The sequence below is a fragment of the Nasonia vitripennis genome (assembly GCF_009193385.2).
Source record: "Nasonia vitripennis strain AsymCx chromosome 2 unlocalized genomic scaffold, Nvit_psr_1.1 chr2_random0008, whole genome shotgun sequence".
Taxonomy (NCBI): domain Eukaryota; kingdom Metazoa; phylum Arthropoda; class Insecta; order Hymenoptera; family Pteromalidae; genus Nasonia; species Nasonia vitripennis.
The window spans coordinates 515,403-531,844 of record NW_022279615.1 but is presented as its reverse complement, the minus strand read 5'-3'; the positions used below and the strand labels follow the sequence as shown (position 1 = coordinate 531,844).

Below are 16,442 nucleotides of genomic sequence, written 5' to 3'. Positions count from 1 at the left end.
CACACTGACCACAGCACACAGTCTGGCTTAATTAAGTTGACTGATGATGTTAGGCTTGGAATAGATAAAAAGGAGGTCACTCTTCTACTTCTATTTGATTTCAGCAAGGCGTTTGATACTGTGTGTGTGCGTGTGTGTCACGTCAGGCTACTCATAAAGCAATCCTCTTTCGGCTTCTCGAAGCAGGTTATCCGCTGGCTTGCATCTTATTTCACGGGAAGAAAACAGTGGTTTTTCATGCAACTTCATATTATCGGTTGTAAAAAATAACTGTCATTCAAAATAAACCTATCTTTGAGTAAACATCTTTGCACTTTCTCTAATTTTACTCTATACATATACAATACTCTCTTTCTTTAAGAATGCGTTATTTGATTATTTAACGAACCTTCAAATTATGTGACATCTAGCAATTATCTCTTATTTTGAAATTCAGTTCTTATTCGTATACAAGTAACTGAACATAACGAATCATATTACTATTTGGTTACTTATAGATTTCAGAGCGGTTACGGCTCCGTGGTAAACCACCTGTCTCCCGCTAAAAACTTGTACTCATTAGGATGTATTAATTTTAAAGTAAAATTTAGATTTTTTCTTAGGATATAAAATAAACAAATTAACTATAAGAAATACATAGTGTTAACAAAAGAATTCTCTAAGCACGAATGAAAATTTAGTGTACGGGTATTATATCATACTTTTTATGTTTACAGAGGCAGATTACACTTTAGATGATTCGTTCTGGAATGATGAAACGCCTGCTGGTAAGATTTGAAATATTACAGTATAACTTAATTATGTTTTAATTTTTTTCTTTTCCACTTAAAGTCAAAACCTCAGCCTAAATACGGGTATCAATCTCAAATAGCTTATTGATTTATACTTATTCCACAAAAAAACTATGCTTGAGTCGTAAAACGAATCAGTTTGCTCTCAAACAGAAAGCTTTGTAATGTTACGAATTTTCAAACCAAAGGTTTTGATTAATTCTAATGCTTACGAAGTTTCTGAATACGGAAAATACGTTTTTACAATATTTATGTATGTATGTTGTAACAAGTAGTCGTGAATTCGAATTAAGCGCGCTCGTTTGATTGCGCGAGGTTGGCTCAGAGTGCAGCGGCGCGTTACCAAGTCGTATCACAAAAGAGACGCGCGCAAAGACACAGAGATTTGGGATCGCAACGCGTATGCACACGTTCGCAAAAAGACAAGAAAACATATTCCCATAGAGTACTCGAGCATCGTGACGAGCTTTAACTGGACACTGAAGACCTTCGGCTGGTCCTCTCAGTCCAGCGAATCACCAGCAGCCGCTACCAGAGGGTCATACGGCAAGTAACTTGGCTAGGAGGAACGCCCGCGCTGGCCCAGCACACGAGCTCGGCTTCTGGAGGTCACGAACATCGTGCGCATCCCCGTATCAGTAAGTTGACGATATTCTTACCGCGATTGTAAGAGACGCCAAAGCCGAGATTCGTGAATTATATCTACTGCCTCCTTAGCGATTTCCGTCACCTCTTCCTTTTGCTTTTCTACTAATACTACTGCAATGTCATCTGCAAATCCTAAAACCGTTGCCTCTTCGGGTAGCTCCAGCCTAAGTACCCCATCATACATGATGTTCCACAATGATGGTGTAATGTCCCACGTTTATACTCTTAAATTATATATTTGTACATCCTGCGAACCGGCAACTGTGTGAGCACGTAGAAAGTGCATACGGATCGCAGGTGCACCCAATCGCGTCATTGCACAACCGAGTGCCGAAAATCGAAGCGAGTGCTCTGACCTCTGTGTCAGCACTCCTCGTGCGCGTGAAAGGCGACAGCAAGGTGTACGCGTCGATCCTTTGTGGCGAATGCTGATTGGACTACCGCGATCTTTCTTATCTCAATTTTATAACTGCGTGAATCGGTACCGAGGCTTTAAAAACCCCAGAGCCGATCCACGCAGCGCCTTTTTGCGTAGTGACTTACTCACTGGCGGCTACAACTGATTCTAAGGTGCAGCGACGGTGTTTGCTAGTGTTAGTGTTTGGAGCGTGCTAAATCTGTCCAACACCTTGGGAACGTGCTAAATCCGCCCCTTGGCATAGCATACACCGGAGAGCCCTTTGAATACAGATCAGTGTCACAGAGAGAAGTACAAGCTAAGGACCGTCGAGTGGAATCTCCAGCGTTAGCAAGAGCAGTTGACCATCCTTATTTTAAATTGCCACGTGAACGCGTGTAGATCGTACAGTCAGCATCTGCCACAAAGGGTGAATACAACAATCTAAAGTTTGCAGGATTATAATAATAGTAAGTTGTTAAGATAAATCAGAGGTACTTTACAATTAATAAATAAATAAGACTGAACTTACTAACTACTACTGTAAAACAACAATATCCTAAATATAGCGAAACTCCGTCAACTCTGTAAACTGAACGTCTGTGAAGTGCTCTGGGTCAATAAAAACATAACAATCAATATAAATAAAACCCTTGTGTACCAAATTGATAATAATAACTAAACCTCAATTAGAACAAATAAATTCAAATCAGCTTCGCAGTCACGACGTGCAGGTAAGAGTACATTACTTGTGGACGAAGCATCAGCATCTACACACGAGATGAGTTAAGCGGACATAACGCGGAGTCCGCAGGACACAGAAGTGTCATAAGCAACTTGCCTGCAACGACCATAAGTACAGCGGACACTCACACGTCCGCCAAACGCAGTCTAGGACAGAATACTGTCCGCACGCAAATACGCGTCCGTGCAGACTAGCAGCGCGGGACATCCTCAATTCCACAGTCCGCGTGTAACTTTAATAACAGAACAGGCTCTCAAACCGAAGGCTACTTCTCGCGAATAAATAATTATTTGTAAGACACGCGCAGTCCGTCCTACTATCTAGTACGGTCTTTACAATGGGCCAAGTACTGACTCTTATGGAACGCATTCAGTTACTTTATAGGTTTTCGTGCCGTTCTATGCGTCATATAATAGGGTTCTCTTTCAGGTAGTCAGACATAATTCTTCTTATATATGCTGATACCTCTTTTTCCGTAGTGCCTCGTGTATCTTGCCCCAGCCTGTTAAGTTAAACGCATTTTTAACATCTAGTGTAACAATGGCACGGTACCTCTTGGCTTCTCCTTTCCATATCTTCCATTCTATTGCAGTTCTAGCGGCGTTGACTACACAGCTTACGGCGTCAAGAGTGGGGCGGTTTTTCCTAAAGCTATATTGATATTTTGCTAGTCCACATCTTTATTTAATGACTGGGTCCATCCTAACACCGATAATTTGCTCTAAAATCTTGCCTGGAGTGTCAAGTGTGCAAATTGGTCTATATAAGGCAGTTCTCCAGGTGACTTATCTCCTTTTGGTAGAAGTACCAGTCGTTACTTCTTTCAATTCTTAGGAAACGTTTCTTCTTTGAGACATGAATTGTACATGTCTACGAAGACATCAGAGCGTGCCTGGATAGCTTGTTTAAATGCAATATAAGGTATGCTATTCAAGCCTGGAGTTTGCATTTTTAAAATGATTTTGTCATTTACGTCCACTTCAGGGACAGCTGTTACTTCCAGTTAGAGGGTAAACAGCGTAGTCATAATACAGTCCAGTAATTCTGGGCTTTTAGGGGAGAAGGGAGGGGGGGGTAGAATATAACCTCCCTTTATCTTCTTCATTACTACTTGGTATTGTCGCCCCCAGGTATCCAGCTCGACCTTGTCCTGAAACTCTTCAAAGGACCGCCGTTTATTTCTCGAATTTTAAAATTTTTTTTTTCTTCTTGGTTGTCTATTAATGGGAGCCCTCCTTCGCATCGTTGCGCCGCAGGCTTGGTCAATGTTTTTATCTCCTGTTTGACCTTCTTATTCGCAGTTCCGTATAGCTGTATTTCTTCTAGAGTCATCAGAAATGTCTCCTTGTTATAATCCTTCGTTTTTCAAATGACTTTTTTCGCACTTGTACTCTCGCTGGATCTCCGTTTTGGTTTTTCTATCTCATCTATTATCGCTTGGTGGTCACTATTTGTATAATGGTCGCTTACCGTCCACGATACAACTAACAAGGAAAGGTACCCAACCCGAACTCACCGATTTTGATGATTTTCATATATGTTGTAGAACATAAAAAAATAAGAGACACGTATTTTTTTTTATCGGCTAATTTTCACTTTTAAGGAGTAAAAACCTCCCCTAAAGTTAACCCCCAAAAAGCGTTTTTTTTAAATATCTCGGCTTAAAATTAATATTTTTCAATGAAACAAATTGGAGATTATTTCTTACAAAAAGAGCAAGTATTTCATGGTGATTTGAAGAGTAAGGGTAGCATCCCCTATTTTTTAGGGGTTGAAAACATATATTTTTTGGCATAATTTTATAATAAAAATGTTTAAACCGACTAAAAAAAATTGGAAAAAATGTTTAAACATCCTTAATAACAAAATTTAGTTGACGTCTTTCGGTGTTTTCATAAATATTACCCCTAAGGGGGTAAACCACCCCTAACACAAAATAACTGTAAATATGTAATTCAATACATAATATTTCGTAGAAAGTTTGTATATAGAGGTTTTCGAGGTCGCTGATTACAAATCTGTTATCAGATTTTGAAAATTCAAAATGGCGGATCCAATATAGCGGACGGAAATATCGAAAAAAAATTTTATATAATAAAAAAGTTTTAAACGACTAAAAAATTTGGAAAAAATTTGTAAACATCTATAATAAACAAATTAAGTTTTTCGGTTTTTTCATAGATACTTCCCCTTAGGGGGGTAAACCACCCCTAACACAAAATAACTATAAGTATACTTCAATCTATAATATTTTGTAGAAGGTTTGTATATAGAGGTTTTCGAGGTCGCTGATTACAAATCTGTTATCAGATTTTGAAAATTCAAAATGGCGGATCCAATATGGTGGACGGAAATATCGAAAAAAAATTTTAACTTTCAAAAAAACTTGTTTACAAATGTGTGATCTTTGTAGCCTTATGTGAACTAAAGAGCCTTAAACCCTAAACCCCTAAAGAACAAATAGGCTAAATGGTTGTACATTTTAACCAAACGACTCCAAACCCCTAACCTCCAGACAAGCCGAAGGCCTATGCTTTACCGTAGACACGAGTATAGACATATTACCGATATTTTATTCTATCATTTTGTATGTAACAAATAACGTCTCGTTTTATGTTTCAATCAAAGATTATTTATTTTTCTGCTTTTATAAATTAGCATAATTTCAAAAGTAATTTCATAAATTATAAAGTATTTCATAAATTGCATAATTATATAATTTTATAAATTCAAAAAGTCCACACTTTTTTGCAAATGAAAAAACATAGGTTAATAAAATTAGTTTATCAAACTTTTTGCGTTTTGTAATAAAATTTAATGTTGTCAAACTTGGGAGTTTTTCATTGTTACAATTATTTCGTAAGCCAAACGTTTTTTAGATGAATTCTCGAAGTAATGATTATTGTATCTATAGTAAAATATTTACAGTCTGGAATTCCATAATAATACTATTTGCTACGATTTAATGAATTTATCAAAAAATCTAAATTTAATAATAAATATTATTCTAATTATTATTATTATTTTTCATTATCATTGCTATTATCAGTATTACTGTTATTATTGCTATTGCAATTATGCTTATTCTTCTTCTTCTTATTATTATTATTATATTACTATGATAATTTTTGTTATTGGTAAAAATACATAAAAGAATATTAATACTCGAACTTCATTTGCAATTAAAGAACACGTTGTTATTGAAAGGGAATTTTATATGCATTCATTAGTTTAATGAATGTTATCGTACATTCAATGATAATTCCACAGATAAATGTCTTTCACTCATAAAAGTTGTTGACAATATGTGCGAATCAGTATGTTCTTTTTTTAGATTGTTTTCATCGAGTGTTTACCTCAGCTGCCTGTGTTATTTTTTAGGCAGTGAGTGAGTTTTGTGGGTATTCTAGTTCGATGCCGGAAAGTACGAATAGTACGTCTTTTTGTTTGTCAGTGGTATCATACAGTTGTAGAAAATTTTCTTTAGTGATTTTATATAGATTTACATTACTCAATTTCAAAGTGAATAAAAGTTGAATAAAACCAAAAATAGAGTTTTCCGAACATCACAAAGTGGAACGAGAATTCTTCTCCAATGCATAAATTAATGATTTGATTCAATTTACATTCACTCGTTTTATTCTGGTAGAAATGTAGCAGTCGTGCCTTACATGCAAAAATACAGTTTGTATAAATTTTACCGCTTGTTTTCATTTTAGATTGAAAAATGAAAATTAATCCGTTAAACGTTCTAAACTTATTATTAGCATACTTTCAAGCGTTAAACATACCAGATAGTGTCACGAATTATCACGAAACAGAGTTGGCCGAAAAAATAAAAGAAATTTTAATAGATGCAACACATGATTTCACCGATGTAGAAATGATTACTGATGACTCTTTGGATTTTCAAGAAGAGTATAAAGACCATAATGTGGAAATAATTGAAGATGAAGTGAAACATCATTTTCCTGATCCGGATATAGCACCAACAAATCAATGTACAGCAGATAATGAAGAACTAGATTTTGAATACAAAAAAAGGGCTGTAGAATTTTGGAGAAGTAGCAAAACGAAGCAAAATTTAAGTCTCAAAACAGTGCAAAACAGATTCAAAAAAGTATCATCTATTAGTCAGCTACGTCGTTGGGCTCATTCAATTAATAAAGGTGGCACGTATAGAGAAAAAGTAGCACAAATTTGTCAGTATACCCTGGATAATTTTCAAGCAGCTCTCGACAGTGGTTCAATTATCCATGATGAAGATATAATTCGATGGGCCTTACAAGCTAAAAAAGAAATTGGTTTTGATGATATTAGATTCAAAGCTTCTAAACATTGGTTACTCAAATTTAAGCAAGCACACCGAATAGTTTCTAGTAAAATAAATAAGTTCATAACAAGAAAAACACTAGAAAGTAGTGCAGAACTTACGGCTAAAGCTGAAGCATTTATCGATGACGTTAAATCGTGTATACCAAGGATTGGACTCGAAAATTTGTATAATACAGATCAGAGCGGATTTCAGCTAGAAATGCATTCTGGAAGAACATTAGCAGTAGAAGGAGAAAAGCAAGTGCAATGTCTGGTACAGTCAATTTCAGCAACAACGCATAGTTATACTATACAGCCACTAATATCAGCTACTGGACAACTGTTGTCACCGCTATTTCTTGTTTTAAAGGAACCAAGTGGCAAGTTTGGCCCTATTGTAGAACAAAACATATTTAGACCAGAAAACGTGTACGTGGAAGCATCCAAATCTGGAAAATTAACAACAAGTAAGGGAACTAATAACAATTTTTACATTGTAATATCGTTGATCAGTTAATTAGTAAGTCGTTTAATTGCAGATCACTTCAAAATCTGGTTGGAAAAAATATTTTATCCCTATGTAGGCCATCACTCAATACTATTACTTGATTCTTGGAGTGGTCATTGTGACAAAGTTATAGAAGAAACAATGCCACAAAATAAAATTATTAACATAAAAAAATTCCAACTGGAACCACAGGAAAAATACAACCACTTGATGTCTATGGATTCCGTATTTGGAAAAACTTTGTCCGAACATTTTCTGATAATGTAATGTTAATGGATCATGATATGAATTTTCACGTGAGAAATAATATAATTAAACTTCAATCATTGGTTCACAACCAACTGTCTTCACCGAGATATATAGATTTGTTTAAATATTCCTGGTATAAAAGCGGTTACGTCAATGAAAAACCAGATAAATTTGATAATCCTATAGATTTCAGTTTTGGAAAGTCTTGTGCAACACATTGTGAAATAGAAGGGTGCACAAACATTGCAATTGTACGATGTGGTTGGTGCAAAAAAGCATTGTGCTTTAAACACTTTTATGAGGACTACCATTATTGTAAAAACATCGTAAAATAATATATTTTATGCTCAATACAAAAAATGCACTATGGCAAAAGATAAAAGATTGTAGATTATTATTATACTCTAATATTATAAACAAAAATACATTATAAGTTGAATTTACAATAAAGGAATTTCAATAACATTCTGATAACAATTTCTACGGAAATTATAAAACTGCTTCACACACAGAATTTTCTTGTTTACAAATTTAGGAATTTGAGGTGGTTTGGTTAAAAAGCACAACCATTTAGCCTATTTGTTCTTTAGGGGTTTAGGGTTTAAGGCTCTTTAGTTCACATGTACAGGCTACAAAGATCACACATTTGTAAACAAGTTTTTATGAAAGTTAAAATTTTTTTTCGACATTTTCGTCCACCACATAGGTTCCGCCATTTTGAATTTTCAAAATCTGATAACAGATTTGTAATCAGCGACCTCGAAAACCTCTATATACAAATTTTCTACGAAATATTATGTATTGAATTACATATTTACAGTTATTTTGTGTTAGGGGTGGTTTACCCCCTTAGGGGTAATATTTATGAAAACACCGAAAGATGTCAACTAAATTTTGTTATTAAGGATGTTTAAACATTTTTTCCAATTTTTTTTAGTCGGTTTAAACATTTTTATTATAAAATTATGCCAAAAAATATATGTTTTCAACCCCTAAAAAATAGGGGATGCTACTCTTACTCTTCAAATCACCATGAAATACTTGCTCTTTTTGTAAGAAATAACCTCCAATTTGTTTCATTGAAAAATATTAATTTTAAGCCGAGATATTTAAAAAAAACGCTTTTTGGGGGTTAACTTTAGGGGAGGTTTTTACCCCTTAAAAGTGAAAATTAGCCGATAAAAAAAAATACGTGCCTCTTATTTTTTTATGTTCTACAACATATATGAAAATCATCAAAATCGGTGAGTTCGGGTTGGGTACCTTTCCTTGTAAGTCAATCAGGTAGTTGCTAACAAACGTGAGATCTATGATGGATCCTACGTTTCCTCTTTGAAATGTGTAAGAGCATCTCTGGTTAAGGGGTCAAGCCTGGGTTAAATCCTGCAAAAAAACAAACAGATATTCTTCTTATCAAAAAATGTTTGATTTGATGTAATTTGAAAAAAAAATTCTATTGAAAATATATAAAATATACACCATTTTTATCGAAAAAAAGCATGTATATACCTTGTAAAATCATTGACCAAAATTCATGACATTTCACTATATAAATAAGTGTTTTTAGTCACTTGCCACGGCTTTTTGAAAGATTCGGACCATCTTCTTTACTCTATCCGGGCTTAAAATTTACCTTAAACATGCCCCCTCGGACCGATCGAGAGACATTGCTAAAAAATATAAATCAAATACTGCTAGCAACAAATTACATCAAATCAAAAATTTTTTGGTAAGAAGAATATCTTTTTGTTTTTTTGCAGGATTTAACCCAGGCTTGACCCCTTAACTAAGGCCAAGTCTAGAAGGGCGAATGCTTCCAATAGCGCTCATCCTTTTTTGTTTGCCCTTTGGCTGCCCCATTTTATTGCCTAGGCGTTAAAATTGCCTGCTGCCAGTACCGGTTTTCTTCCTATAGCATCCTGTTTTAGCCGGTTCAACAGTTGTCTGAATTGTTCTATTCAACACGAATCCGTCTTGTCATTTTTTCCTGTATTTTTCACAGACGATGGCTATGATAACTTCTGCCTCATGGACATACTGGCTCGGTAGGTCCTGTGCAGTCGCGCAGTGGTTTATATTTAAATGTACTATTTTTATTCTCTTGGTCTGTCAATGGCTTCTATTGCAGCTCGGTAAACTGGGCCTGCGTAGCTACTAACTGTATGGTCACTCTTTTCACCTGTGGTTTCTTTGCAGAGTACGCAGTTAAGTTGGTTCTTACCCCCTCTGCTTCGTGCCCATCCTTTCCACATTTGAAGCAAAGCTTTCTTCTATCTTTAGTTACTGTACAGTTACTGCCGATATGGCCAAAACCTTAGCATTTATAACACCCAAGCGGCTTGTTTTTGCAGTTAGCCACCTGGATCCTACAGTTGACTTATACTATTCTGATCTTTTGTAGCTTAGTAATCTTCGCCGTTATCTGAGCTGGTATCTGTATCACTGCAATCTGCAGTGATACAGGTACCAGCTCATATAGCGGCAAAGATTACCCCAATTTTCTTTTAGAGTGCTTCTAGTACCTCCTCTTTTGAGGTAAGCATGTTCAGATCTCTTAATTCAATGGTCTATTTTTGTTGTAGAGCTTTTATTGTGGCACCTTCCACTAGTACTGCTTTAAACGCTTCTTGAAAGTCGAAGGTTTTGCCTTTTCTTATACGTTTAAGCTCTATAAGAACATCTCCTGTTACTGCTTTACGTATTTAATTTACGCTATCTTCCAGCTTTTTAAGTGAAGAAGCCGCTTTCATTTTTGACCAAAGGTCTGCATAGCTCTTTCCTTTTGCAGCCTTGATGATTAGAGCATCCGGTCTGGAAGGTTATGCCTGTTTTGGGACACTTTTATCCTCTTTGCTTTTCTTTTCCCCCTTTATGATTTTCTTTTGACGACTTCTTGACAGGCTACATTCTTAGGTTAATTCTCCTCTTCTTTATTTTCTCTATTTCTATCTTGCAAATTAGTTGGGGCTTCCTTTGCTGTACCAGCATTCCGAGATCTAAGACTCGGGGTCTCTGGATTTTCATCCCCTGAGTTCCCGGGCGTCAACATTGCTGTAAGATATCATCTGTCGTGCAGAGATTCCTATAGCTTGCCCTTATGCTTCGGGCAAAATCCTTAATCTGTTTGTGCACATTGTTCCTGTTCTTGAATTAGTCGATTAATTTCTCTTTTTGTGCGATACGCAAACAGCTCATTTATCGCTGTCCGCATACACCTCCAATTCCATATCATCTGCCTCTCTATATGTAGCAGGGGTCAGATGACTAACCTCTGCGGCATCTAAGTGAGTTTGCCGCCCTTCCCATCTCCATAGGGCCAGCGCCGACCACCGGGGCTTTTACCAGATCAGAATCGGCAATGGGACTGGGCTCTGTGGCTTGACCCACTTGGGGTAGTAATGTTATTATTTCAAATATGTTTGATTTATTTTGGGGGTTTCTTCACCTAGCCTACTTAGTCCACGAAGCATATTTTATTTCTGCTCTACCCACCAGCCGTGAAAATTCTTGGTTTCTTTGTGGGCGTCACAAAGAGCCATGTTTAAGTAAATTTTTTATGCAAAATTTTAAGCGAACACAATTTATTAAACTCGAAAGAAAACATACAAAGTTCAAAAGAAAGATTCGTTATGTGACGCCGCGGAGATCAATGGCGCGATCCGCACATACGAACACGTGGTTTTGGCGATATGATAAGCTGAATTTTCGATATGATTAACACACTTTTCGATATGATTAACACACTCACTTTTCGATATGATTAACACACTCACTTTTCGATATGATTAACACACTCACTTTTCGATATGATTAACACACTCACTTTTCGATATGATTAACACACTCACTTTTCGATATGATTAACACACTCACTTTTCGATATGATTAACACACTCACTTTTCGATATGATTAACACATACTAGATAAGACTCGTAAATGACAGAAATTAAGTACAATGAGAGACGATTCGATACGATAAGTTCAAAGTATGCACGCTGTCTCGCTAAGACAGCAAGTTGCGTGGAAGCACGCTATGGCGTTCAGTCGTTGGCTGCCGGACATGTCAGACAAAAGAAGTAGAAGAGTCCCGCTCAAGATGGCGATTAGAGCACCGCGTGGTGCTGCAACCGCGCTAGAGGCTCTGGCTCTCAAAACGTACTCAAACACAAACACACGCGCGCGCAGGCACAGAAGTAAGTTCATGTACATTCCATGCATAATTTGCATTAAAAAATATTGTGACGTAACAGGCAGGTTGAGGAGACCTCAACGCACCGATGAGCATTTCCCTATCCGCAACCAAGGGGACGCGACACGTACGGGGTATTGTTATTACTGCGCGCGCGCGTGTGCGTGCTTGTGTAAGGTTTTTTGTATATGGCGTAGTCAGAGCAAGCTCTACGCAAGTGGCCCTCCGACACCAGATTTCCACAGGCACTATCGTTAAACAATACTTTCGTGGGACCTGTTAACTAGCCTTGTTGGCTTCTCTTTTAAAGTTTGACATTTCCTTAGGTCCCTCATCTACCAATGTAATAAGGGGTCGAAGATCGTCTACTTCGTGCAGCATCGACCAGCCATCCTCTTGACAGACTCAACCTCGACACCTACTTTTCTCTGCATTGGTCCGAGAAGCGTTCCGTATCTACGACTCAGTGGCCTGAGGAGTAAGCTAACTAAGCAGTTATGACGGTCTTCTTTTTTAAATCTATGTAGTTACGCCCGAAAGCATCCTTGACCCGTAAAAATGTGTGTGAGGTAGTAATTGACCTCCTTCTGTCCTCTTTGCATTTAGCCCTCTATTCTTGGCATAAGGCAATGTACCAATCGCTCCTTATCATTGGAATTCTATCTTATTTGATACTCAGTCATTGTCTGCTTCTTTGCGGAGTCCTAGATTTCATTCTACGTTTCTTGTTATCGCTAATCTGTCTTTTAGCCTCGAATATGCCCTTTCTTTTCATCTAAAAGGCCAATATGCGGCATGCCTGCTATGATGCAGACTGCCTCGCCTGATACCGTACTGTAAGCCAATGCACACAGCGGCAATCGGATCGTTGACACGGTATTTTGAGGTTATCTTCAGATTACACAGAGACGTGAGCGCATGACTTTGTGTATCCTCGGTGCCGGTTCAATCGCTCTTTCACCCCCGTATACCCACAGTGGGAAAGAAAGCGGCAAAACGTCGGTATGTAAGTGTTCTTGTGATACGACCTTGGATTCTGCAGAGACGTTAACGCATGACTCTGCAGATCGTCGGTGACAGCCTAGCTACTCCTTTAACCCTGTGTGCGCACAGTGCCAAAAGGAATAACTAGGCGTTAGTGTAGTAAAAGGTCAGCGGCGTTGAGTATCGTCCACGGGTGCTCACGAGGACAAGCCTCGCAGGCACGCTGGTGTTTTCTGATTATCTCCTGTCCTCATGATGATAATCCGGAGTATTGGGGATAATCTATACAGACTGGCCGTCACGTGTGCTTACGAGACGGTTACGTCGGCGGCAGTCTGGCTCTTGCTCTTCTTGCAGTATCGTGTAATAAATGTAAACAAAGGGCTTATACACGCAAACTATAGGCGAGCGAAAGATAGCACATGTGCGTTGATGAGCATAGCTCTCTTTACAAGTATCTTGAAGCCCTCGCCTCTGAGTCACATCGTTGTACCTTTGACCTGTAGATAGCGTGGAGTTAGCCTAAGGATCTCTAAATATGAGAGATTTCTCGCCACCACTTGTCGTGGCGGTCCGAGCATCGACTCTTCTCAAGCCATCATTGCATCGATGATTCGTTAAGAGCTAGGCACATCAATCTAGGCTCACTTTCCCTCAGTGCGGGTGACTCTGGATCTCATACGCATTACAGTGCATCCTCCCTCCTCCACCACGCTTTGGGTCCAGACACGAACAGAATTTTAATGATTTGATGTTAACAGAAACAAGTTGTATTTTTCCGATCTACAACTTTTTTTTAGAATGCTTAGAATTCGGGTTACAGCCAAACGTGCGTATATGTGCAGGATCAAGCAACAAATAGGAGCGTCAACAAGAAATTATTCAAAAAGTTTTGAAGTTTTTACCTACTCAAGGCGTGAATTGTTCATGAGCAGGGACTAGGCGCTTTAATTGCGCAAGCGCTTAAGTTAAGTAGCCATAGCCAGCCAATGCCGTGCATGGCCTTTTAAGGACTCCGGAGAGAGCAGGAACTGAGCCGTTGAATAAACTCGCAGATTTAGCCATCACACTCACATTCACACCTTGTATACAATTTCCATTCATACAAGCTTATATTAATGCGCGCGCTACGCCGCTGATGCGTCAGCTCTCCTACTCTTAATTATAATTAATTAAACTTAATACCCTGACTCCAGGGTAACAATTTCAGATTCGTCTAACTGATCGACGAAGCGAACCGCGCCCCTCTACTGAAACCCATAAAGTTGACAAAGTAACAACAAGTTCGTAGCACAAAAAGTTCAAATGTGAAACAGTATACATCTAAACTTAACCTGACAGTACAGAGCATAAACTGCACAGCTATTAAAGTAAATTATATGGTTATTTATATACAAATTAGTAAAATATTAAACTTATATTTTTAAAATATTTTCATATTTTACCGACCTCTCCGCTTCAAAGGGCAAAAACAAACTAAGCTATTAAATCACTGTCCTGGCTATTTATATACAAAGACATACAACATCGGGGCAATATGGAAATTGGTGTTGTCGAAAGTGACTTGTTAGATAATTCTCAGTCTCCTATAGTTTAACAATCACGCTTATTATCCTTTGATATAAAAAGTGAATTAGAAAAATATCGAAATTATATTTTTAAAATATTTTTATGATTTAGCAACCTCTCGTTCCTCTTCATCTGGCAGGGGAGTAAGAGCTCAACTCTGTGACCTACGTTCCTTTGCAATAGTCCGAGAAGCGTTTTGTATCTATTAACCGTCTAGCAACAATTTTACACAGCTGTTTCGCCATGTTCTTCCCTTCTATTCATTTAGTCATTTATAACCTTCTTAATAATAGTCCTTACGTAGTTGTTTACTGCGCGCCAGTCATCTTTCTACGCTAGCATAGCTGTCATCATTGACTCAGGAGTCACCCTAGCCTAAAGGTACCGCTCGAGTCCCTCTCGTTCCATTTCGTATCGCGAACAGTTGCAGAAGACATGTTCCGCATCTTCGTTTGTTTCCAAACATACTGGGCAATTCGGATTATCCTCTATCTTAAATCGGTGTAGGTAGGCTCGAAAGCAGCCATGTCCGCTCAAAAACTGCGTAAGGTAGTAATTCACTTCCTTATGTCATCTATTGGTTCAGCCAACAATACATGGTATGAGGCGGTGCGTCCATCGCCCATTTCCAATGGAGTTCCATCGTCTTTGCCACTCAGCTAGGGTTTGTTCCTTTGCGGATTTCCAAACTTCCTTTTAAGTATTTTTACTTTACTCGCTGCTTGCTTCTGTCTCCACCATACCCAGTAGTCCATGAGTCCCAGGCTCTCGAAGAGTATGTGTGCAGTCCCTCTCCTTATAGACTGAGATCCAGCATCGCTTATAATTGAATATTGAATGATTAAATAAATAAATGAAAGACAATTAAAACATATAAACTATATGAACCCTTGTTTAGCATTACCCACTCCCATCCCCCCATCAGTTGTGTCACCGGTGTAGGATGGCAGTACCCTGCATTTAGGTGGCGCATCTGGTTCTAGACTCATGGTGAGATGGTAGTACCTCACACATCAGTCTAATAGCTGCGTGGTTTACCTAAGTGTGCGGGATATGCGTAGTGGGAATACCCTACTCATCTCCCTCTACACACGAGCTGCTCTCCTCTGGTGGCTCGGCCATTACAGAGGATAGGGAGGTCTTTTGTCCACTCAATAGATATGGTGGATCAAGGACTGCTATCACTCTTCGAATGTGCTTCTCTCCCGTTTTACTAACCTCGGGTCTCGAATCCCTCGTTTCAGTATTGTCACCACGCCGGTTTTCTTCGTATATATTCTTTTGTTCTGTTGCTAGGAGGTCAATAGGCGGCATACTTAAAATAACGCACACTGCATCTTCTGATACTGTTCGGTAGGCGGAAGCGACCCGCAATGCACTTCTCCTGTAAACTGTTGACAGCTTTCGTGCATAGGACTTCACCAACATAGCGTCCGCCCATGTGTGTATGTGTGTGTATGTATACCGTAATATTTCTGGAACTACTTCGTCAATATCAATAAAATTGGACATGCACATATATTTTTGGATTCTAAATTTGGGAAAAACAATTATTTTCTATTTTCTCAACTATTTTTTTTATGGCCATTTTTTTGATTTTCGAAAAACACTATTTTGCGTTTTTTTTCAATCATCCCATTATTATAAACAATTCAGCTATAATGCATTTGAAAGAGAATAAAATTACCTACTTTTTCTCGTTTGGTCCTTGGGATCGACCGCTTTGTTCGGCAGATAAAATGAAAAAGCTGATTTTTGTTTCAATTCGTATCTCTAAAACTAAACATTATAACCTCGCGAAAGAAATCATGTTAATGAGTTACATGTCAAAATATATCCCATTAAAATTTTAAGTGATTTAGCTACTTATTTTTACAGTAATAAATCGAAAACTGAAAATAAATAAGTTTTTTTGTACCTCGATTACGGACGTAAAAAGGCCTTATTGCACTCGAGATTTTGGGAAAAAGTAGATATTTTATGTGTTTTGGCAAGTTCATTACGCAGTTTTCAAAGCCCTTTGGTTCGTAAGATATCATGGTTTCAA

The 16,442-nt window shown here is 37.9% G+C and overlaps 1 protein-coding gene across 15 annotated transcripts in view; it reads left to right on the top strand.

Moving 5' to 3' along the window:
* Positions 1–16,442, top strand: part of LOC107981239 (zinc metalloproteinase-disintegrin-like batroxstatin-3) — a 584,695-nt gene that overhangs the window by 70,659 nt on the left and 497,594 nt on the right. For 14 of the 15 annotated variants that reach the window (XM_032601572.1, XM_031925266.2, XM_031925265.2 and 11 more), the window contains one exon: positions 717–767. The exons of the other annotated variant lie outside the window; for it this stretch is intronic. Coding sequence is in view for 12 of the 14 variants with exons in the window: in XM_031925265.2 (XP_031781125.1) it covers positions 717–767 (51 nt within the window). In the remaining 2 variants the exon portion in view is untranslated. The remainder of the gene's footprint in view (positions 1–716; positions 768–16,442) is intronic. 15 annotated transcript variants of the gene reach the window in all.